This window comes from Salmo salar, chromosome ssa16 (assembly GCF_905237065.1).
Source record: "Salmo salar chromosome ssa16, Ssal_v3.1, whole genome shotgun sequence".
Lineage (NCBI taxonomy): Eukaryota > Metazoa > Chordata > Actinopteri > Salmoniformes > Salmonidae > Salmo > Salmo salar.
This window is the reverse complement of record NC_059457.1, coordinates 51,912,803-51,935,913: the sequence shown is the minus strand read 5'-3', so window position 1 is coordinate 51,935,913 and position 23,111 is coordinate 51,912,803. Positions and strand designations below refer to the sequence as shown.

Sequence of the window (23,111 nt, the reverse complement as noted above, 5' to 3'; positions counted from 1 at the left end):
AGACGGAGATAGATAAGCCTAAAGACCTGACTTATATGCCCTGTGTAATCTGATGATGTCTGTTTAGCATCTTTATAGCTGTTCGTTGAAAATACCCATCATATCCTGTTCTATCCCTTATCATTTCCTTTGGTAAGTTTTTAATATATGCTCTTCAAACAGACTAATCTATTGAAGATGAGATGGGGGGAAAACACTGCTCCGATAGATAAATTCATTAATTTAGCATGGTAGTATCGTTATGACTGTCCGTTTGTCATTCAAAGTAATGTTAAGAAGGTTCTCCAACAAAAATGTTATGTGCAAATTTAGTCGAATCATGACATACACTGAACAAAAATATATGTAAAATGTTGGACCCATGTTTCATGAGCTGAAATAAAAGATCCCAGAAATGTTCCATATGCACAAAAATATTATTTCTCTCACATTTTTGGAACAAATGTGTTTACATCCTTGTTAGTGAGCATTTGTCCCTTGCCAAGATAATCCATCCACCTGACAGGTGTGACATTATCAAGAAGCTGATTAAACAGCATGATCATTACACAGGTGCACCTTGTGCTGGGAGCAATAAAAGGCCACTCTAAAATGTGCAGCTTTGTCACAGTACAATGCAACAAATGCAATTGGCATGCTGACTGCAATGTCCACCAGAGCTGTTGCCAGATAATGGAATGTTCATTTCTCTACCATAAGTCGCCTCCAACGTCGTTTTGGAGAATTTGGCAGTACGTCCAACCTGCCTCACAACCGCAGACCATGTGTATGGCGTTATGTGGGCGAGCAGTTTGCTGATGTCAACGTTGTGAACAGAGTGCCCCATGGTGACGGTGGGGTTATGGTATGGGGCAGGCATAAGCTACGGACAATGGACACAATAGAATTTTATCGATAAACAGAAATACTGTGATGAGATCCTGAGGCCTATTGTGAGACCCATTTTTAAGGTATCTGTGACCAACAGATGCATATCTGTATTCCCAGTCATGTGAAATCCATAGATTAGAGCCTAATGAATTTATTTCAATTGACTGATTTCCTCAAAATGAACTGTAACTCAGTAAAATCTTTGAAATTGTTGCATGTTGCATTTAGATTTTTGTTCAGTATACTTTACAGCTGTGGTAAATATTACAAACATTTGATAATGAGGATGACGATCATGATGATGATGATGAAGAGGACGAAGACGAGGATGAAGATGATGAGGAGGGAGATGATGATGACACGGAGAAGGATGATGAGGATGATGATGACAAGGAGGAAGATGATGATGATGAGTATGGTGAACAGTAAATGCACGCCATAAAGCTCTAAACTTGGTCCCTTTCAACCAATTTATGTGAACTCAGTGTGGTTTGCTGTATTTTTTTTGTGCAGTGTGAACACTCCAAAGGAACTCAGACCCATCCAAAGAGCCCCCTGAAGTGAACCGAACTGAGACCATCTCCGGTTTGGTTCACTTGAATTCCGCAGTCTTGTTCCCCTTTGTAGGACATGTGAACGCAAAGCTCCCTAGGTTCACTTGTCATTATTCCTGCACCACACACTATTTTATTATTATTTATTCCACCTTTATTTAACCAGGTAGGCCAGTTGAGACCTGGTCAAGATAAAGCAAAGCAGTGCAACAAAAACAACAACACAGAGTTACACATAAACAAACGTACTGTCAATAACACAAAAGAAAATAAAAATAGAAAAATCTATGTACAGTGTGTGCAAATGTAGAAGAGTAGGGAGGTCGGCAATAAATAGGCCCTAGAGGCAAAAAATAATTACAATTTAGCATTAATACTGGAGTGATAGATGTGTAGAGATACTGGGGTGCAAAAGAGCAAGAGGGTAAGTAATAATATGGGGATGAGGTAGTTGGGTGGGCTGGGTATTTCTAGTTGTCCACATACTCTATGTCAGAACCATCCAGAATGGTGATGCTAGTCGGACGGGAGGGAGCGGGCAGCAATCGGTTGAAGAGCATGCACTTAGTTTTATTAGCATTTAAAAGCATTTGGAGGCCACGGAAGGAGTGTTGTATGGCGTTGAAGCTCGTTTGGAGGTTTGTTAGCACAGTGTCCAAAGAAGGGCCAGATGTATACAGAATGGTGTCGTCTGCGTAGAGGTGGATCACTAGACTACTGCTACACTGTCAGCCCTGACATAACCCCTCACACTAGACTACTGACATAACCCCTCACACTAGACTACTGACATAACCCCTCACACTAGACTACTGACATAACCCCTCACACTAGACTACTGACATAACCCCTCACACTAGACTACTGACATAACCCCTCACACTGGACTACTGTTATAACCCCTCACACTGGACTACTGTTATAACCCCTCGCACTAGATTACTGTTATAACCCCTCGCACTAGACTACTGACGTAACCCCTCACACTAGACTACTGTTATAACCCCTCACGCTAGACTACTGTTATAACCCCTCACGCTAGACTACTGTTATAACCCCTCACGCTAGACTACTGTTATAACCCCTCACGCTAGACTACTGTTATAACCCCTCACACTAGACTACTGTTATAACCCCTCACACTGGACTACTGTTATAACCCCTCACACTGGACTACTGTTATAACCCCTCACACTAGACTACTGTTATAACCCCTCACAATAGACTACTGTTATAACCCCTCACACTAGACTACTGACATAACCCCTCACACTAGACTACTGACATAACCCCTCACACTAGATAGACTACTGACATAACCCCTCACACTAGACTACTGTTATAACCCCTCACACTAGACTACTGACATAACCCCTCACACTAGACTACTGTTATAACCCCTCACACTAGACTACTGTTATAACCCCTCACACTAGACTACTGACATAACCCCTCACACTAGACTACTGCCATAACCCCTCACACTAGACTACTGTTATAACCCCTCACACTAGACTACTGACATAACCCCTCACACTAGACTACTGTTATAACCCCTCACACTAGACTACTGCCATAACCCCTCACACTAGACTACTGACATAACCCCTCACACTAGACTACTGACATAACCCCTCACACTAGACTACTGATATAACCCCTCACACTAGACTACTGACATAACCCCTCACACTAGACTACTGACATAACCCCTCACACTAGACTACTGACATAACCCCTCACACTAGACTACTGACATAACCCCTCACACTAGACTACTGTTATAACCCCTCACACTAGACTACTGTTATAACCCCTCACACTAGACTACTGACATAACCCCTCACACTAGACTACTGACATAACCCCTCACACTAGACTACTGTTATAACCCCTCACACTAGACTACTGTTATAACCCCTCACACTGGACTACTGTTATAACCCCTCACACTGGACTACTGTTATAACCCCTCACACTGGACTACTGTTATAACCCCTCACACTGGACTACTGTTATAACCCCTCACACTAGACTACTGACATAACCCCTCACACTAGACTACTGACATAACCCCTCACACTAGACTACTGTTATAACCCCTCACACTAGACTACTGACATAACCCCTCACACTAGACTACTGACATAACCCCTCACACTAGAATACTGACATAACCCCTCACACTAGACTACTGACATAACCCCTCACACTAGACTACTGACATAACCCCTCACACTAGACTACTGACATAACCCCTCACACTAGACTACTGCCATAACTCCGCCGCTTCAACTGTCATTGTCCATGTTGGGTCTAATGACATTAAACTCCAGCAGTCAGAGAAATTGAGAGACGATTTTAAAACATTGATAAATACGCTGCTGGAATCTGGGAAGCAGTGCGTTGTTTCCGGTCCATTTCCATCCCCACGCTACACAGATATGGTTTTTAGTCGTATACGCCAATTACACACCTGGCTTAAGGGATACTGCTGCACGATGGGAATTCCATTTGTGGATAACTTTGCAGCTTTTACAGACCGACCAGGTCTATTTCTTCAGGACAATTTACATTTTAACAGGTATGGCTCCAGCATCCTCTCCACCAACATGTCTCTTACTCTTGCCTCATGTAGAACCTCTGATACCTGACGTTGTGTATTTTCGGGGGTTGACTTTTGGGATTGTACGCTCCCATCAGACTACGTTCAATGCTCCTCTCCCAGTTTCATTAATTAGTCCCTCAATTGCAAATATGGAACAAACTACAGTTAACAACCTTTCTGCAATTCCTAGATTATTGTCCAATCACCGTATTGCGAATACTACTCACATGCAGAGAGGTATTGTTAGTAGTAATCTTGTCCCCATAAAATTGAGCTCGAAAATGGTTTATTGCTCATCCAGTGCAGCTTCAGGTGCTACCTTGGATACTCCATCTGATGTGAATTCCTGTATCAATGGCATTGGAATAATTCATTTGAATGCTAGAAGCCTGATACAAAAGTTGGACTTTATTGAAATGTTGGTCTCACAATCAAATGTTGACGTATTGGTTGTATCTGAATCGTGGCTGTGTGATTCTGTGCCTGATTCAGATGTTCAGTTGATTGGGTACAATATTTATAGAGCTGATAGAGTTGGTAGAGGTGGTGGTATCGCGATTTATGTAAAATGCTGCTTAAATGTTTCTGTGTCCATATCAACCTCTGTCCCAAAGCAATATGAATGTCTAGTTTTAAATTTGGTACTTGGTAATAATTCTCATTTAACTCTAGGAGGGGTATATCGCCCCCCCTCAGCTCCTCCTTGTACTCTATGCAGATTATCTGATATACTGTCTAATTATGCAAACTCTGAATTACTGATTTTGGGAGATTTTAACCTGGATTGGCTTTCACCAGTATCCGATAAATTAAAAGACATTTGTACTGAGCTAAATCTAACTCAGCTGATAACTAAACCAACCCGTCCCAACTTTAAGAACCCAGTAAAATCTACTCTACTAGACATTATTCTAACAAACACCCCCCATAAATACACAGCCAGTGGGGTTTTTGCAAATGATATCAGTGACCACTGCCCTATTGCTTGTATTAGAGATACCAGGCTGAAACACTCTGATCCCTGAATAATCTCTAAGAGAAATTCTCACAGCAAGCTTTTACCCTTGACTTATATCACTCTGAGTTTTTATCCACTTGCTGCTTTCTGGACCCGGTTTTAGCCCTTGCTTTTTTCTCTTCCATTGTTACCTCTATGTCTGATAAACATGCCCCGCTTAAGAATCACAGAGTAAGAAACCGAACCAGTTCTTGGTTCTCTCCTGAATTGTCAGGTCTTTTCCTGCAAAAGAATTGGGCCTGGGCCTTGGCGAGGAAAACAGGTACTCCAGCTGATTGGCTGTTTTTTAGGCAATTGAGAAATAAATGTACTGCAGCTGTCAAAAAGGCAAAATCAAATTACTTCCTTAATGCTATGACAGATTCTGCAGGAGATCCTGCAAAATTCTGGAAAACTGTTAATTCACTGAAACGGGGGAATTCTGCTGTTTCTCTTCCTAAGCAAATTACCTCAGATTCCTGTATCCTAAGTGAAAAAAATGATATTTGTGATGCTTTTAATAAGCATTTAATCTCTGCTGGTTTTTTATTTGAAAGGAAAAGTGGCCATTGTGGTACTGGCCAGTTAGTTGATTTTTCGTCTTGCTTTTCAACCGTTACTCTGAAAAATGGTAACCCTGTTTTTAGTTTCCAGAAAATAACCGAAGCAGAGGTTCTAGCTGCCCTGTGTGCCATTGATACTAAGAAATCCTTAGGCGCTGACAATTTAGACCCGTTCTTACTTAAGTGTGCTGCACCTATCATTGCTGGTTCAGTGACACACATTTTTAATCTAACATTAAGCACAGGAATTATCCCTAAGGTGTGGAAAGCAGCTTTTGTTCTGCCATTACATAAGGGAGGTGACGGTAGTGATTTGGATAACTATCGACCCATCTCTAGGCTCCCTTGTCTGGCAAAGATCCTAGAATCTATAGTCAACAAACAGTTACAGTCTTTTCTTTCTGCTAACAGTATTCTTAGCACCAATCAATCTGGTTTTAGATCTAAACACAGTACCACATCGGCCACTATGCTTGTTGTAAATGATATTGCAAATGCCTTAGATGATAGAAAGCACTGTGCTGCGTTGTTTGTAGATTTGTCAAAAGCTTTTGACACTGTAGACCATGCTATCCTTTTGAGTAAGCTGTCATCTATGGGAGTGGGCACTGATGCCTGCCGATGGTTTTATGACTATCTTAAAGATAGAACTCAGGCCGTCATGGTCGACGGGGTCAAGTCTGACTCCTTACAGTTACTTAAAGGGGTCCCTCAGGGTTCAATAATTGGCCCACTATTGTTCTCACTTTATATAAACAACATTGGTGATGATGTCAGATATTGTAAATTCCATTTATATGCAGATGACACAGTGATGTACTCTATTGCTCCAACAGCGGACCAAGCTTTAATGCAGTTGGAGTCTGATTTTAGGATACTACAGGGGTCTCTTTTACAGCTTAAACTTGTTTTAAACGCTAAGAAAACAAATGTAATGTTTTTTTCTAGGTCTAAACTCTCAGTTAGAAACACTTTTGTAATCACTAGCTTGGATGGTACTCAAATCAAACAGGTCTCTGCATATAAATATTTAGGGGTATGGTTAGATGATATGTTTTTTAAAAGAAAGCCTGTTACTGAATTGGGAAAAAAGCTCAAATTCAAGATAGGGTTCCTTTACAGAAACAGGGCTTTTCTGTCCTTTGTAAATAGAAAACAAATTGTGCAGGCTACTTTTATGTCCATTTTAGATTACGGTGATATTATCTATATGCATGCAATCGGCAAACACATTAAAACCACTGGATGCTATTTACCATTGTGCACTCAGGTTTATCACGGGTGATAGTTACAAAACTCATCACTGTATCCTATATCAACATGTGGGTTGGGCCTCTCGATCTGTGAGGCGAGAGCAACATGCTCTCTTGTTTATTTATAAATTCGTCCCGCCTAGCCCAGAGAGGTTAAAGTCCATTTTTATGCCATTTTTCTCGTAAAAAAGCGATAATATTCCAACTGGGAATCTGCGTTTAGGTAAACAGACAAAAGAAAACAAAGCATGAGGTCGACTCGGGCACGCGTCTGAGTCTCACAGTACTGTAACCAGCCACTACCCAAACGCGGTACTTTTTTTCAACCAGAGCCTGCAAAGCCACGATTCAGCTTTTTGCCGCCTTCTGAGAGCCCATGGGAGCCGTAGGAAGGGCAAGAAATTGTCAGACAGGCCACTTCCTGCATGGAATCTTCTCAGGTTTTGGCCTGCCATATGAGTTCTGTTATACTCACAGACACCATTCAAACAGTTTTAGAAACTTTAGGGTGTTTTCTATCCAAAGCCAATAATTATATGCATATTCTAGTTACTGGGCAGGAGTAGTAACCAGATTAAATCGGGTACGTTTTTTATCCAGCCGTGTCAATACTGCCCCCTAGCCCTAACAGGTTAAAGAGGACTATATGTGAAAACACCTCAAACACTGGGAATCTTTTCAACCGTTATCTGCTCCGTGTGTTTACTATCGTTACTATAAAAAAGGTCCCGGGGAAAAAAATATGATTTTAGTGGCACCAGGGGTGCTGTTTATTTGTGTGTGTAATGTGGATTAAATTAAATTAGGTGGGGGAAAAAAAGGTGGTTATGGTGCTTCTGGGAACGTTCCCGAAAGAACTATGAACAAATAGGGATTTTTTTCAACCGAAGAACGAACTCAGCTAAGCTAACAATGTAGTCAACACTGATACATTTATTAAGGTAATATAAAAAGCTGTCACGAATGGGAACCCTTCATTACTCTGGCAGTGTATCCTGAATTTTTTTATTAAAAACAAATCTAATGCAAAATGCTGTTAGCGAATGATGTCTTAAACGCAAGTTTGGAGGAAATCTCACAGCCAATTTACATCTGTGCGTACGCACAGTACAAAACAGCTACAGACTCCTCATCTTAAACAGTGCATTGTTATCACCCGATGAGCTACCAGCGGATCTAGAAAACCTCTGTTTACGACTGATATCGGATCTTTCAGTCTCACTCACAACCCTGGTAAAAGATGCCGTGGACGCGGCCTTGTCTCCCATCGTTACCACCCTGGCCGGAATGCAAACTACAATACAGGAGCAAGGCACGAAAGTAACAGAGTTGGAGAATGGCTTGTCTGGTTGCAGTGAACAAATTGTTGAGCTAGAAAAATGCTATGAAACTCTAAAAACAGAAAACAAACTATTGTAAGAGAGAGTGGACAAGATTATTGCAAATACACCAGAAGGATCCAGTTAAGTTTATCACCAGGTTTTTCGAGGAGGTCCTGGGCAAAGAATTCTTCGACACTCCCTTGGCCTTGGAACAGGCTCACCGCCTAGGCCGTGAATTCACTGGAATAGGCAGAGAGATCTCCAAATCACGACCCTTCGTTGTGCGTTTCGATGACTTTCAAGATAAGGATCGCTTCATGCAGAAAGGGAGAGAACATCCAGTGCCTTCGGAAAGTATTCAGGCTTTTTCCACATTTTGTTACTTTTTCTACATTTTGTTACATTACAGCCTTATTCTAAAATTGATAAAATATTTTTTTAATTGACCTTAACCCCACCTTTGGGATGAATTGGAATGCTGACTGCGAGCCAGGCCTAACCGCCCAACATCAGTGCCCGACCTCACTAATGCTCATGGCTGAATGGAAGCAAGTCCCCGCAGCAATGTTCCAACATCTAGTGGAAAGCCTTACCAGAAGTCTGTTATTGCAGGAAAGGGTGGACCAACTCCATATTAATGCCCATGATTTTGGAATGAGATGTTCGATGAGCAGGTGTGGTCATGTAGTGTCGTTAAAAAACCCGACCCACTGACTGCTCTTACCCTAGTCAAAATATCCTATAGGATTCCAATAATAAAAAATCCTATAGAAAATCCTATCAGATTTTGGAACCTATCCTATAGGACAAGCCTGGCCAACTCCAGTCCTCAGGGGCCTGATTGGTGTCACAGTTTTGCCCCAGCCCCAGCTAACACACCTGACTCCAATAATCAACTAATCATGATCTTCAGTTAAAAATGCAATTAGTTTAAATCAGCTGTGTTTAGTAAGGATGGGGGAAAAGTGTGACAGCCATCAGGCCCCCGAGGACAGGAATTGCATTTACATTTTACATTTAAGTCATTTAGCAGACGCTCTTATCCAGAGCGACTTACAAATTGGTGCATTCACCTTATGATATCCAGTGGAACAACCACTTTACAATAGTGCATCTAAATCTTTTAAGGGGGGGGGTTAGAAGGATTACTTTATCCTATCCCAGGTATTCCTTAAAGAGGTGGGGTTTTCAGGTGTCTCCGGAAGGTGGTGATTGACTCCGCTGTCCTGGCGTCGTGAGGGAGCTTGTTCCACCATTGGGGTGCCAGAGCAGCGAACAGTTTTGACTGGGCTGAGCGGGAACTGTGCTTCCTCAGAGGTATGGAGGCGAGCAGGCCAGAGGTGGATGAACGCAGTGCCCTTGTTTGGGTGTAGGGCCTGATCAGAGCCTGAAGGTACGGAGGTGCTGTTCCCCTCACAGCTCCGTAGGCAAGCACCATGGTCTTGTAGCGGATGCGAGCTTCAACTGGAAGCCAGTGGAGTGTGCGGAGGAGCGGGGTGACGTGAGAGAACTTGGGAAGGTTGAACACCAGACGGGCTGCGGCGTTCTGGATGAGTTGTAGGGGTTTATTGGCACAGGCAGGGAGCCCAGCCAACATCGAGTTGCAGTAATCCAGACGGGAGATGACAAGTGCCTGGATTAGGACCTGCACCGCTTCCTGTGTGAGGCAGGGTCGTACTCTGCGAATGTTGTAGAGCATGAACCTACAGGATCGGGTCACCGCCTTGATGTTAGTGGAGAACGACAGGGTGTTGTCCAGGGTCACGCCAAGGTTCTTAGCACTCTGGGAGGAGGACACAAGGGAGTTGTCAACCGTGATGGCGAGATCATGGAACGGGCTGTCCTTCCCCGGGAGGAAGAGCAGCTCCGTCTTGCCGAGGTTCAGCTTGAGGTGGTGATCCGTCATCCACACTGATATGTCTGCCAGACATGCAGAGATGCGATTCGCCACCTGGTTATCAGAAGGGGGAAAGGAGAAGATTAATTGTGTGTCGTCTGCATAGCAATGATAGGAGAGACCATGTGAGGATATGACAGAGCCAAGTGACTTGGTGTATAGCGAGAATAGGAGAGGGCCTAGAACAGAGCCCTGGGGGACACCAGTGGTGAGAGCACGTGGTGCGGAGACAGATTCTCGCCCCGCCACCTGGTAGGAGCGACCTGTCAGGTAGGACGCAATCCAAGCGTGGGCCGCGCCGGAGATGCCCAACTCGGAGAGGGTGGAGAGGAGGATCTGATGGTTCACAGTATCAAAGGCAGCAGATAGGTCTAGAAGGATGAGAGCAGAGGAGAGAGAGTTAGCTTTAGCAGTGCGGAGAGCCTCCGTGACACAGAGAAGAGCAGTCTCAGTTGAATGACCAGTCTTGAAACCTGACTGATTTGGATCAAGAAGGTCATTCTGAGAGAGATAGCAGGAGAGCTGGCCAAGGACGGCGCGTTCAAGAGTTTTGGAGAGAAAAGAAAGAAGGGATACTGGTCTGTAGTTGTTGACATCGGAGGGATCGAGTGTAGGTTTTTTCAGAAGGGGTGCAACTCTCGCTCTCTTGAAGACGGAAGGGACGTAGCCAGCGGTCAAGGATGAGTTGATGAGCGAGGTGAGGTAAGGGAGAAGGTCTCCGGAAATGGTCTGGAGAAGAGAGGAGGGGATAGGGTCAAGTGGGCAGGTTGTTGGGCGGCCGGCCGTCACAAGACGTGAGATTTCATCTGGAGAGAGAGGGGAGAAAGAGGTCAAAGCACAGGGTAGGGCAGTGTGAGCAGGACCAGTAGTGTCGTTTGACTTAGCAAACGAGGATCGGATGTCGTCAACCTTCTTTTCAAAATGGTTGACGAAGTCATCCGCAGAGAGGGAGGAGGGGGGGAGGGGGAGGAAGATTCAGAAGGGAGGAGAAGGTGGCAAAGAGCTTCCTAGGGTTAGAGGCAGATGCTTGGAGTTTAGAGTGGTAGAAAGTGGCTTTAGCAGCAGAGAGAGAAGAGGAAAATGTAGAGAGGAGGGAGTGAAAGGATGCCAGGTCCGCAGGGAGGCGAGTTTTCCTCCATTTCCGCTCGGCTGCCCGGAGCCCTGTTCTGTGAGCTCGCAGTGAGTCGTCGAGCCACGGAGCAGGAGGGGAGGACCGAGCCGGCCTGGAGGATAGGGGACAGAGGAAATCAAAGGATGCAGAGAGGGAGGAGAGGAGGGTTGAGGAGGCAGAATCAGGAGATAGGTTGGAGAAGGTTTGAGCAGAGGGAAGAGATGATAGGATGGAAGAGGAGAGAGTAGCGGGAGAGAGAGAGCGAAGGTTGGGACGGCGCAATACCATCCGAGTAGGGGCAGAGTGAGAAGTGTTGGATGAGAGCGAGAGGGAAAAGGATACAAGGTAGTGGTCGGAGACTTGGAGGGGAGTTGCAATGAGATTAGTGGAAGAACAGCATCTAGTAAAGATGAGGTCAAGCGTATTGCCTGCCTTGTGAGTAGGGGGGGAAGGTGAGAGGGTGAGGTCAAAAGAGGAGAGGAGTGGAAAGAAGGAGGCAGAGAGGAATGAGTCAAAGGTAGACGTGGGGAGTTTAAAGTCACCTAGAACTGTGAGAGGTGAGCCATCCTCAGGAAAGGAACTTATCAAGGCGTCAAGCTCATTGATGAACTCTCCAAGGGAACCTGGAGGGCGATAAATGATAAGGATGTTAACCTCTTGGGGCTATGTGGGACGCTAGCGTGCCACCCGTGGTGCACCCTATCAACAGCAGGTGCATTTCAAGAGCGGCAAATTTGAAACCAAATAAATGTCAAAATTCAAATTTTTCAAACATACAACTATCTTACACCCTTTGAAAGATAAACATCTCCTTAATCTAACCACGTTGTCCGATTTCAAAAAGGTTTCACGGCGAATGCATAAAGTTAGATTATGTTAGGAGAGTACATTGACAATAGCTGTGTGTAATGTTTTGTCAATTCAAAGACAGGCGTCACCAAAACCATAAAACCAGCTAAAATGATGCACTAACCTTTTACAATCTCCATCAGATGACACTCCTAGGACATTATGTTAGACAATGCATGCATTTTTAGTTCTATCAAGTTCATATTTATATCCAAAAACAGCATTTTACTATGGTGTTGATGTTCAAGAAATCGTTTCCCTTCAATAACCGGCAGTTAAGTCAACACCACAAATTAAATAATTAAAATTAGAAAACATTGGTAAAATATTATATTGTCATTTAAAGAATTATAGATTTACATCTCTTGAACGCAATCGACTTGCCAGATTTAAAAATAACCTTACTGGGAAATCACACTTTGCAATAATCTGAGCACTGCGCCCAGAAAAATACGCTTTGCGATACAGACAAACAGCCATGTTGGAGAGATCTAAAATCGAAAATACTATGTAAATAATCCATTACCTTTGATTCTCTTCATCAGATGTCACTTCCAGGAATCCCAGGTCCATAACGAATGTAGTTTTGTTCAAAAAAGCTCATCATTTATGTCCAAAAAGCTCTGTGTTGTTAGCACATGATCTAAGCCCGCCGGACTTCACTTCATGAACGAGGGGAAAAAATATATTTACGTTCGTTCAAACATGTCAAACGTTGTATAGCATAAATCATTAGTGCCTTTTTTAACCAGAACATGAATAATATTCAAGGTGGACGAATGCATTCTCTTTTAAAACGTTTTGGAACGAGGGTACCCAACATGACCTCGCGCGCCAGAGTCTAATCGGCCATCACCGTTCCAAGGCTCTTGTTCGGTCAGATCTCATAGTAGAAGATTCAAAACACTTTGTAAAGGCTGGTGACATCTAGTGGAAGCAATAGGAAGTGCCAAAACATTAATCAGCCCCTGTGTGTTTCAATGGCATTGGCTTAAAGGTAATTCAACACATCAGGTATCCACTTCCTGTCAGAAAATGTCTCAGGGTTTTGCCTGCCAAATGAGTTCTGTTATACTCACAGACACCATTCAAACAGTTTTAGAAACGTTGGAGTGTTTTCTATCCAAAGCTAATAATTATATGCATATTCTAGTTTCTGGGCAGGAGTAATAATCAGATTAAATCGGGTACGTTTTTATCCGGCCGTGAAAATACTGCCCCCTATCCATAAAAAGTTAAATGTGCAACCAGAGGGAAAAGAAATGTAGATCACCTTTACTCCACACACAGAGACGCGTATAAAGCTCTCCTTCGCCCTCCATGTTGCAAATCTGACCATAATTCTATCCTCTTGATTCCTGCTTACAAGCAAAAATTAAAGCAGGAAGCACCAGTGACTCGGTCTACAAAAAAGTTGTCAGATGAAGCAGATGCTAAACTACAGGACTGTTTTGCTAGCACAGACTGGAATATGTTCTGAGATTGTTCTGATGGCATTGCAGAGTACACATCAGTAACTGGCTTTATCAATAAGTGCATCGAGGACATCATCCCCACAGTGGCTGTACGTTCAGACCCCAACCAGAAACCATGGATTACAGGCAACATTCGCACTGAGTTAAAGGGTAGAGCTGCCGCCTTCAAGTTGCGGGACTCTAACCCTGAAGCTTACAAGAAATACTGCTATGCCCTCCGACGAACCATCAAACAGGCAAAGCGCCAATACAGGACTAAGATTGAATCGTATTAAACCGGTTCCGACGCTCGTCGGATGTGGTAGGGCCTGCAAACTATTACAGACTACAAAAGGGAAGCACAAACGCGAGCTGCCCAGTGACACGAGCCCTCCAGACGAACTAAATCACTTCTAGGCTCGCTTTGAGGCAAGCAACACTGAGGCATGCATGAGAGCATCAGCTGTTCCGGACGACTGTCTGATCACGCTCTCCGTAGCCGACGTAAGACCTTTAACCTCTCTAGGGTCGGCAGGGACGAAATCGTCCCACCTACGTAACAGCCAGTGGAATCCTGTGGCGCGTTATTGAAATACCTTAGAAATGCTATTACTTCAATTTCTCAAACATATGACTATTTTACACCCTTTTAAAGACAAGACTCTCGTTAATCTAACCACACTGTCCGATTTCAAAAAGGCTTTACAACGAAAGCAAAACATTAGATTATGTCAGCAGAGTACCCAGCCAGAAATAATCAGACACCCATCACAGGGCTAGCTATTTAGACACCCAGCAAGTTTAGCACTCACCAAAGTCAGATTTACTATAAGAAAAATGTTATTACCTTTGGTGTTCTTCGTCAGAATGCACTCCCAGGACTTCTACTTCAATAACAAATGTTGGTTTGGTCCCAAATAATCCATAGTTATATCCAAATAGCGGCGTTTTGTTCGTGCATTCAAGACACTATCCGAAAGGGATAAGGGTTACGCGCACGACGCATTTCGTGACAAAAAATGTCTAAATATTCCATTACCGTACTTCGAACCATGTCAACCGCTGTTTAAAATCAATTTTTATGCCATTTTTCTCGTAAAAAAGCGATAATATTCCGATCGGGAATCTGCGTTTAGGTAAAAAGACGAAAGAAAATAAAGCATGGGGTCGACTCGTGCACGCGCCTAAGCCCATTGTCCTCTGATCGGCCACTTACCAAAGGCGATAATGTGTTTCAGCCAGAGGCAGCCTCGATATCATTCAGCTTTTTCCCGGGTTCTGAGAGCCTATGGGAGCCGTAGGAAGTGTCACGTTACAGCAAAGATCCTCAGTCTTCAATAAAAAGAGCCAAGATGAACAAGAACTTGTCAGACAGGTCACTTCCTGTATGGAATCTTCTCAGGTTTTTGCCTGCCATATGAGTTCTGTTATACTCACAGACACCATTCAAACAGTTTTAGAAACTTTAGGGTGTTTTCTATCCAAAGCCAATAATTATATGCATATTCTAGTTACTGGGCAGGAGTAGTAACCAGATTAAATCAGGTACGTTTTTTATCCGGCCGTGTAAATGCTGCCCCCTATCCCCAACAGGTTAAACAAGTCAACATTCACAAGGCCGCGGGGCCAGACAGATTACCAGGACGTGTGCTCCGGGCATGTGCTGACCAACTGGCAGGTGTCTTCACTGACATTTTCAACATGTACCTGATTGAGTCTGTAATACCAACATGTTTCAAGCAGACCACCATAGTCCCTGTGCCCAAGAACACGAAGGCAACCTGCTTAAAATGACTACAGACCCGTAGCACTCACATCCGTAGCCATGAAGTGCCTTGAAAGGCTGGTAATGGCTCACATCAACACCATTATCCCAGAAACACTAGACCCACTCCAATTTGCATACCGCCCAAACAGATCCACAGATGATGCAATCTCTATTGCATTCCACACTGCACTTTCCCAGCTGGACAAAAGGAACACCTACGTGAGAATGCTATTCATTGACTGCAGCTCAGCAGTCAACACCATAGTACCCTCAAAGCTCACCACTAAGCTAAGGATCCTGGGACTAAACAACTCCCTCTGCAACTCGATCCTGGACTTCCTGATGGGCCGCCCCCAGTTGGTGAGGGTAGGTAGCAACACATCTGCCACGCTGATCCTCAACACTGGAGCCCTTCAATGGTGCATGCCCAGTCCCCTCCTTTACTCCCTATTCACCCACGACTGCATGGCCAGGCATGACTCCAACACCATCATTACGTTTGCAGACGACACAACAGCGTAGGCCTGATCACCGACAACGACGAGACAGCCTATAGGGAGGAGGTCAGAGACCTGGCTGGGTGGTGCCAGAATAACAACGTATCCCTCAACGTAACCAAGACAAAGGAGATGATTGTGGACTACAGGAAAAGGAGGACCATGCATGCACCCATTCTCATCGACGGGGCTGTAGTGGAGCAGGTTGAGAGCTTCAAGTTCCTTGGTGTCCACATCACCAACAAACTAGAATGGTCCAAACACACCAAGACAGTCGTGAAGAGGGCACAACAAAGCCTATTCACCCTCAGGAAACTAAAAAGATTTTGCATGGGTCCTCAGATCCTCAAAAGGTTCTACAGCTGCAACATCGAGAGCGTCCTGACTGGTTGCATCACTGCCTGGTACGGCAATTGCTCGGCCTCTAATCGCAAGGCACTACAGAGGGTAGTGCGTATGGCTCAGTACATCACTGGGGACTAAATTAAACAGGAGTTGTTCAATTTGATCAAAACTCTTTGGATAGTGTCGATTGATCTCAAAAAGTATTTGTATAGTTAGACAACCTTATATTTCAAAATATGAAATGATAACTCTTCTATCAGAAACCTGAAGCTATCAGGTGAATTTACACTACGCTTTCAAATCACTTGTTTTAGGCCAACAGTGTCGTAATGGTGCCTGCGGTTAGACACAGCTGTATATATGACAGTTCCTAACTAATCAATTACCTTAATTGACCAATCAATCACAAGGGAGGAGTAAAAACCCAGCAGACACTTGGTCCTACAGGAATTGAGTTTTACACCCCTGTCTTACACATACAATACTACAGCCACATAGAGAGTACAGGAATAGTATCTCGTCGATGAATGGGCATTATTTGGCGGCAGGTAGCCAAGAGCATTGGGCAAGTAACCAAAATGTTGCTGGTTCAAATCCCTGAGCTGTTCTACCATTGAGCAGTTAACCCCCAACAACAATTGCCACCTTCACCTTATTCATAGGGGTTGAGTTAAATGTGGAAGACACATTTCGGTTGAATGCATTCAGTTGTGCAACTGACTAGGTATCCCCTTTCCCCAGTTCGAATCCCGGGTCTGACGGGAAAAATCTGGTACGAAGTCAGCATGCAAACCGAAGAGTTGCTGTTAACAAATCCTAGATGCCATTGCCTGCTATTGTGCCTTTGAGCAAGTCACATACCCCCCCCACAACAGATATACTGAAACACTGGAACCGTCGCGCAATGATAATACCATGCTCAAAGTCGCTTAGTGTCACTCATTTTGCCCATTCTAACATTCAATCGAACAGTAACTGAATGCATCAATGCCTGTCTGCCTGCTTTATATAGCAAGCTACAGTCACGTGACTCACTGTCTGTAGGAGTGAACCCTTTTCGTGAACAGGGAGGTGTACCTAATAAACTAGCCACTGAGTGCATATAGTATGTAAGAAGGAACTGGGGTACAATGACCTTACAGCCCAGAGACAAGCGGTTATACCCCTTTAAGAACACTAAACCTTTATTTCTAAGAGTGTTTGTTATTATCTCACTCTATCACTCGTGATATAGCCTATCCCTCTTATTTAGCTCGGAGGTCTTTGGGTGTAAGTCTGCCTCGGATAGATAGTTATAATTTAGCGGTGTACTTCAAGGCTTCACCCAGACTCCCAACTTGGTATTTAATGCATAAATTCATTAAGAGTGGATCTTCTCACAAATAATCCCTGAGACACTCTGTTTTTACTAAGACCATAAATTACACTGAGGTACAGTCAATAATAGAATAACCTGAGTTTAAAAAATACTTCTCTGTTCACATAGAGTACCAGTCAAAAGTTTGGACACACCTACTCCTTCAAGGGTTTTATTTCTACATTGTAGAATAATAGTGAAGACATCAAAACTATGAAATAACACATATGGAATCATGTAGTAACCAAATAAGTGTTAAACAAATCAAAATATATTTTAGATTTTAGATTCTTCAAAGTAGCCACACTTTGCCCTGTCCGCGGGTATCATCGGATGGGGCCACAGTGTCTTCTGATCCCTCCTGTCTCAGCCTCCAGTATTTATGCTGCAGTAGTTTATGTGTTGGGGGGCTAGGGTCAGTCTGTTACATCTGGAGTATTTCTCTTGTCTTATCCGGTGTCCTGTGTGAATTTAAATATGCTCTCTCTAATTCTCTTTCTTTCTCTCTTTCTTTCTTTCTTTCTTTCTCTCGGAGGACCTGAGCCCTAGGACCATGCCTCAGGACTACCTGGCATGATGACTCCTTGCTGTCCCCAGTCCACCTGGCCGTGCTGCTGCTCCAGTTTCAACTGTTCTGCCTGCGGCTATGGAACCCTGACCTGTTCACCGGACGTGCTACCTGTCCCCGACCTGCTGTTCTCAACTCTCTAGAGACAGCAGGAGCGGTAGAGATACTCTCAAAGATCGGCTATGAAAAAGCCAACTGACACTTACTCTTGAGTTGCTGACTTGTTGCACCCTCGACAACTACTATGATTATTATTATTTGACCATGCTGGTCATTTATGAACATTTTAATATCTTGACCATGTTCTGTTATAATATCCACCCGGCACAGCCAGAAGAGGACTGGCCACCCCTCATAGCCTGGTTCCTCTCTAGGTTTCTTCCTAGGTTTTGGCCTTTCTAGGGATTTTTTCCTAGGGAGTTTTTCCTAGCCACCGTGCTTCTTTCACATGCATTGCTTGCTGTTTGGGGTTTTAGGCTGGGTTTCTGTACAGCACTTTGAGATATCAGCTGATGTACGAAGGGCTATATAAATAAATTTGATTTGATTTGATGACAGCTTTGCACACTCTTGGCATTCTCTCAACCAGGATCATGAGGAATGCTTTTCCAGCAGCATTGAAGGAGTTTCCACATATGCTGAGCACTTGTTGGCTGCTTTTCCTTCACTCTGCGGGCCAACTCATCCCAAACCATCTCAACTGGGTTGAAGACGGGTGATTGTGGAAGCCAGGTCATCTGATGCAGCACTCCATCCCTCTCCTTCTTGGTCAAATAGCCCTTATACATTTACATTTACATTTACATTTACGTGATTTAGCAGACGCTCTTATCCAGAGCGACTTACAAATTGGTGCATTCACCTTATGATATCCAGTGGAACAACCACTTTACAATAGTACATCTATATCTTTTTGGGGGGGGAGGGGGTTAGAAGGATTAATTAATCCTATCCCAGGTATTCCTTAAAGAGGTGCGGTTTCAGGTGTCTCCGGAAGGTGGTCTTTGTGGCTCAGTTGGTAGAGCATGGTGTTTGCAACGCCAGCATGGTGTGTGCAACGCCAGGGTTGTGGGTTTGATTCCCACAGGGGGCCATTACAAAAACAAACAAAAAAAATATATATATTATTATTTTTTAAATGCATGAAATGTATGCATTCACTACTGTAAGTCGCTCTGGATAAGAGTGTCTGCTAAATGACTAAAATGTCAACATTTGGTGATTGACTCCGCTGTCCTGGCGTTGTGAGAGAGCTTGTTCCACCATTGGGGTGCCAGAGCAGCGAACAGTTTTGACTGGGCTGAGCGGGAACTGTGCTTCAGCAGAGGTAGGGGGGCCAGCAGGCTAGAGGTGGATGAACGCAGTGCCCTTGTTTGGGTGTAGGGCCTGATCAGAGCCTGAAGGTACGGAGGTGCCGTTCCCCTCACAGCTCCGTAGGCAAGCACCATGGTCTTGTAGCAGATGCGAGCTTCAACTGGAAGCCAGTGGAGTGTGCGGAGGAGCGGGGTGACGTGAGAGAACTTGGGAAGGTTGAACACCAGACGGGCTGTGGCGTTCTGGATGAGTTGTAGGGGTTTAATGGCGCAGGCAGGGAGCCCCGCCAACAGTGAGTTGCAGTAATCTTATGATAGACCCACAAAGCGCTAGCAAGATAGGATGGCGTATTGCTGCAGAATGCTGTGGTAGCCATGCTGGTTAAGTGTGCCTTGAATTCTAAATAAATCACCAACAGTGTCATCAGCAAAGCACCATCACACCTCATCATCCGTTAACCTACTCTGCGTCTCACAAAGACACGGCGGTTGGAACAAAAAATTCTCAAATTTGGACTCATCAGACCAAAGGAAAGATTTCCACCAGTCTAATGTCCGTTGCTTGGGTTTCTTGGTCCAAGCAAGTCTCTTCTTCTTATTGGTGTCCTTTAGCAGTGGTTTCTTTGCAGCAATTTGACCATGAAGGCCTGGTTCACAAAGTATTTTCTAAACAGTTGATGTTGAGATGTGTCTGTTATTTGAACTGTGATGCATTTATTTGGGCTGCAATTTCTGAGGCTGGTAACTCTAATGAACTCATCCTCTGCAGCAGAGGTAACTCTGGGTCTTCCTTTCCTGTGGCGGTCCTCATGAGAGCCAGTTTCATCATAGCACTTGATGGTTTTTGCGACTGCACTTGAAGAAACTTTCAAAGTTCTTAACATTTTCCAGATTAGCTGACCTTCATGTCTTGAAGTAATGATTGACTGTCATTTTTCTTTGCTTCTTTGAGCTGTTCTTGCCATAATATGGACTTGGTCTTTTACCAAATAGAGCTATCTTCTGTATACCACCCCTACCTTGTCACAACACAACTGATTCGGCTGAAAAGCATTTAGAAGGAATGAAATTCCACAAATTAACTTTTAACAAGGCACACCTGCTAATTGAAATGCATTCCAGGTGATTACCTCATGAAGTTGGTTTAGATAATGGCAAGAGTGTGCAAAGCTGTCATGTAGACAAAGGGTGGCTACTTTGAAGAATCTAAAATCTAAAATGTATTTTGATGTCAATACAATATGAAAATAATAAGACTCTCTCTCTCCCTCCCTCCCTCCAGTTGTTCTGGTGGTGGTTTTTGGAATCTGTTGGGCTCCATTCCACACCGACAGACTCATGTGGAGCTTCATCGACGAGTGGACCAGCATCCAGCTGGAGGTGTACAAGTACGTCCACATCGTCTCTGGCGTCTTCTTCTACCTCAGCTCGGCCGTCAACCCGATCCTCTACAACCTCATGTCCACCCGCTTCCGAGAGATGTTCAAGGAAGTGATGTGTCATCGGCCACGGCACCCGGTGCCCAGGAAGCAGTCACTCAGTGTTACCCGGGTAACACTCCGCAGCATTCTCAGTGAGGCCACGCCCATTAATGGCATTGCTGGCCTACACGAAGAAAAGGAGCATGAGACCACCTTTCCTTGAAAGGACTTCCTAGGAGAGGAGGGAGCTTAATACATTAATCTGATCAGAGGATGATGGTTCTGGGATGATTGAGATGTTATAAGGGATTTTAAGGATCTAAGGATGTGCTTATCCAATCTATGTTATTGCTTTGGTCACCAAACCAGAGTAGAATTCTCCTGTCACTAAACTCCCTAAACACAAGAAAACAAAACAAATTCAAACCTGATGCTTTGACGTATTATTTGAGCAATTCTATGTATAAAAAAAAATAGAAACATATCTCAGGAGGTACAGACAAATCGATAATTCTCATCTAGAAGACCTGGCAGATTCTGCATCACTGCTTTTGCACTCCTGTTTAGCAGTTCATGTTCAACAGCACAAACTTTTGAACATCCAGTCTCAAGAGATGACTAAAAGCTGATTTTCCTTACAGCTCAGATTGAAAACAGGCAGAGGTGCCCTGTCAAAGCTCCTCCAAAGATGATGTCCAACGTGTGTATATAGTTCTCAAATCACTGAGTGGTTTAACAATGGTGCAAAGGATTTGCAGTACGTACTAAATAGAACTTGAGATGAGCAGCTTCAAATCAAATGTCATTTGTCGCATGCGTCTAATACAACAGGTGTAGACCTTAAAGTGAAATGTAACATCTACAACTGCTTTCTGAGCATAATAATACTTATCTGGGTATTAAAAAAGTTAACCTGTACTGAAGCACAGTAAAAAAAAATGTTATAGATGTAGTTGCACCATCAACTGCATATTTTCAGAAGCGTATGTCAATGCATGGGTTGGATATTGCTAATGAACTTGGCGCCTCCCTTCAAGAGAGTTTGTCACATTATTAACAGAGGAATCCTGCTGCAGATTGGCATTTTGAAAAAGTAGCTTCTAAATTCCCAGACACTGTATGTCTCCATCAACAATCTGGTGAATGATCTCTGATGATCTGTTTCACTAATGTAAAATGTACAATCATGAGCGTCACTATGTACAAAAACAATGTATAGATTCACAGTTTGTAAACACATATTTAACAAGTCGATGTATTCATAAAAAATGTAAAAACACCAGGAACATTTTAATCTGAATCTCTAATCAAGGACTGATTTAGACCTGGGACACCAGGTGGGTGCAATTAATTATTAGTAAGTAAGAGTATATACAGTGAGGGGAAAAAAGTATTTGATCCCCTGCTGATTTTGTACATTTGCCCACTGACAAAGAAATGATCAGTCTATCATTTTAATGGTAGGTTTATTTGAACAGTGAGAGACAGAATAACAACAAAAAATCCAGAAAAACGCATGTCAAAAATGTTATAAATTGATTTGCATTTTAATGAGGGAAATAAGTATTTGACCCCTCTGCAAAACATGACTTAGTACTTGGTGGCAAAACCCTTGTTAGCAATCACAGAGGTCAGATGTTTCTTGTAGTTGGCCACCAGGTTTGCACACATCTCAGCAGGGATTTTGTCCCACTCCTCTTTGCAGATCTTCTCCAAGTCATTAAGGTTTTGAGGCTGATGTTTGGCAACTCGAACCTTCAGCTCCCTCCACAGATTTTCTATGGGATTAAGGTCTGGAGACTGGCTAGGCCACTCCAGGACCTTAATATGCTTCTTCTTGAGCCACTCCTTTGTTGCCTTGGCTGTGTGTTTTGGGTCAGTGTCATGCTGGAATACCCATCCACGACCCATTTTCAATGCCCTGGCTGAGGGAAGGAGGTTCTCACCCAAGATTTGACGGTACATGGCCCCGTCCATCGTCCCTTTGATGCGGTGAAGTTGTCCTGTCCCCTTAGCAAAAAAACACCACCAAAGCTTAATGTTTCCACCTCCATGTTTGTCGGTGGGGATGGTGTTCTTGGGGTCATAGGCAGCATTCCTCCTCCTCCAAATACGGCGAGTTGAGTAGATGCCAAAGAGCTCCAAAGACCACAACACCTTCACCCAGTTGTCCTCTGAATCATTCAGATGTTCATTGGCAAACTTCAGACGGGCATGTATATGTGCTTTCTTGAACAGGGGGACCTTGCGGGCGCTGCAGGATTTCAGTCCTTCACGGCGTAGTGTGTTACCAATTGTTTTCTTGGTGACTATGGTCCCAGCTGCATTGAGATCATTGACAAGATCCTCCCGTGTAGTTCTGGG

The 23,111-nt window shown here is 43.8% G+C and overlaps 1 protein-coding gene across 1 annotated transcript in view; it reads left to right on the top strand.

Annotated features, from left to right (window-relative positions):
* nmur1a (neuromedin U receptor 1a) overlaps positions 1-22,180 on the top strand; it is a 37,293-nt gene extending 15,113 nt beyond the window's left edge. Inside the window, exon 3 of the mRNA XM_014149840.2 lies at positions 20,609-22,180. Coding sequence (XP_014005315.1) covers positions 20,609-20,970 — 362 coding nt within the window. The 3' untranslated portion in view covers positions 20,971-22,180. The remainder of the gene's footprint in view (positions 1-20,608) is intronic.
* The last annotated feature ends 931 nt before the right edge of the window (positions 22,181-23,111 follow it).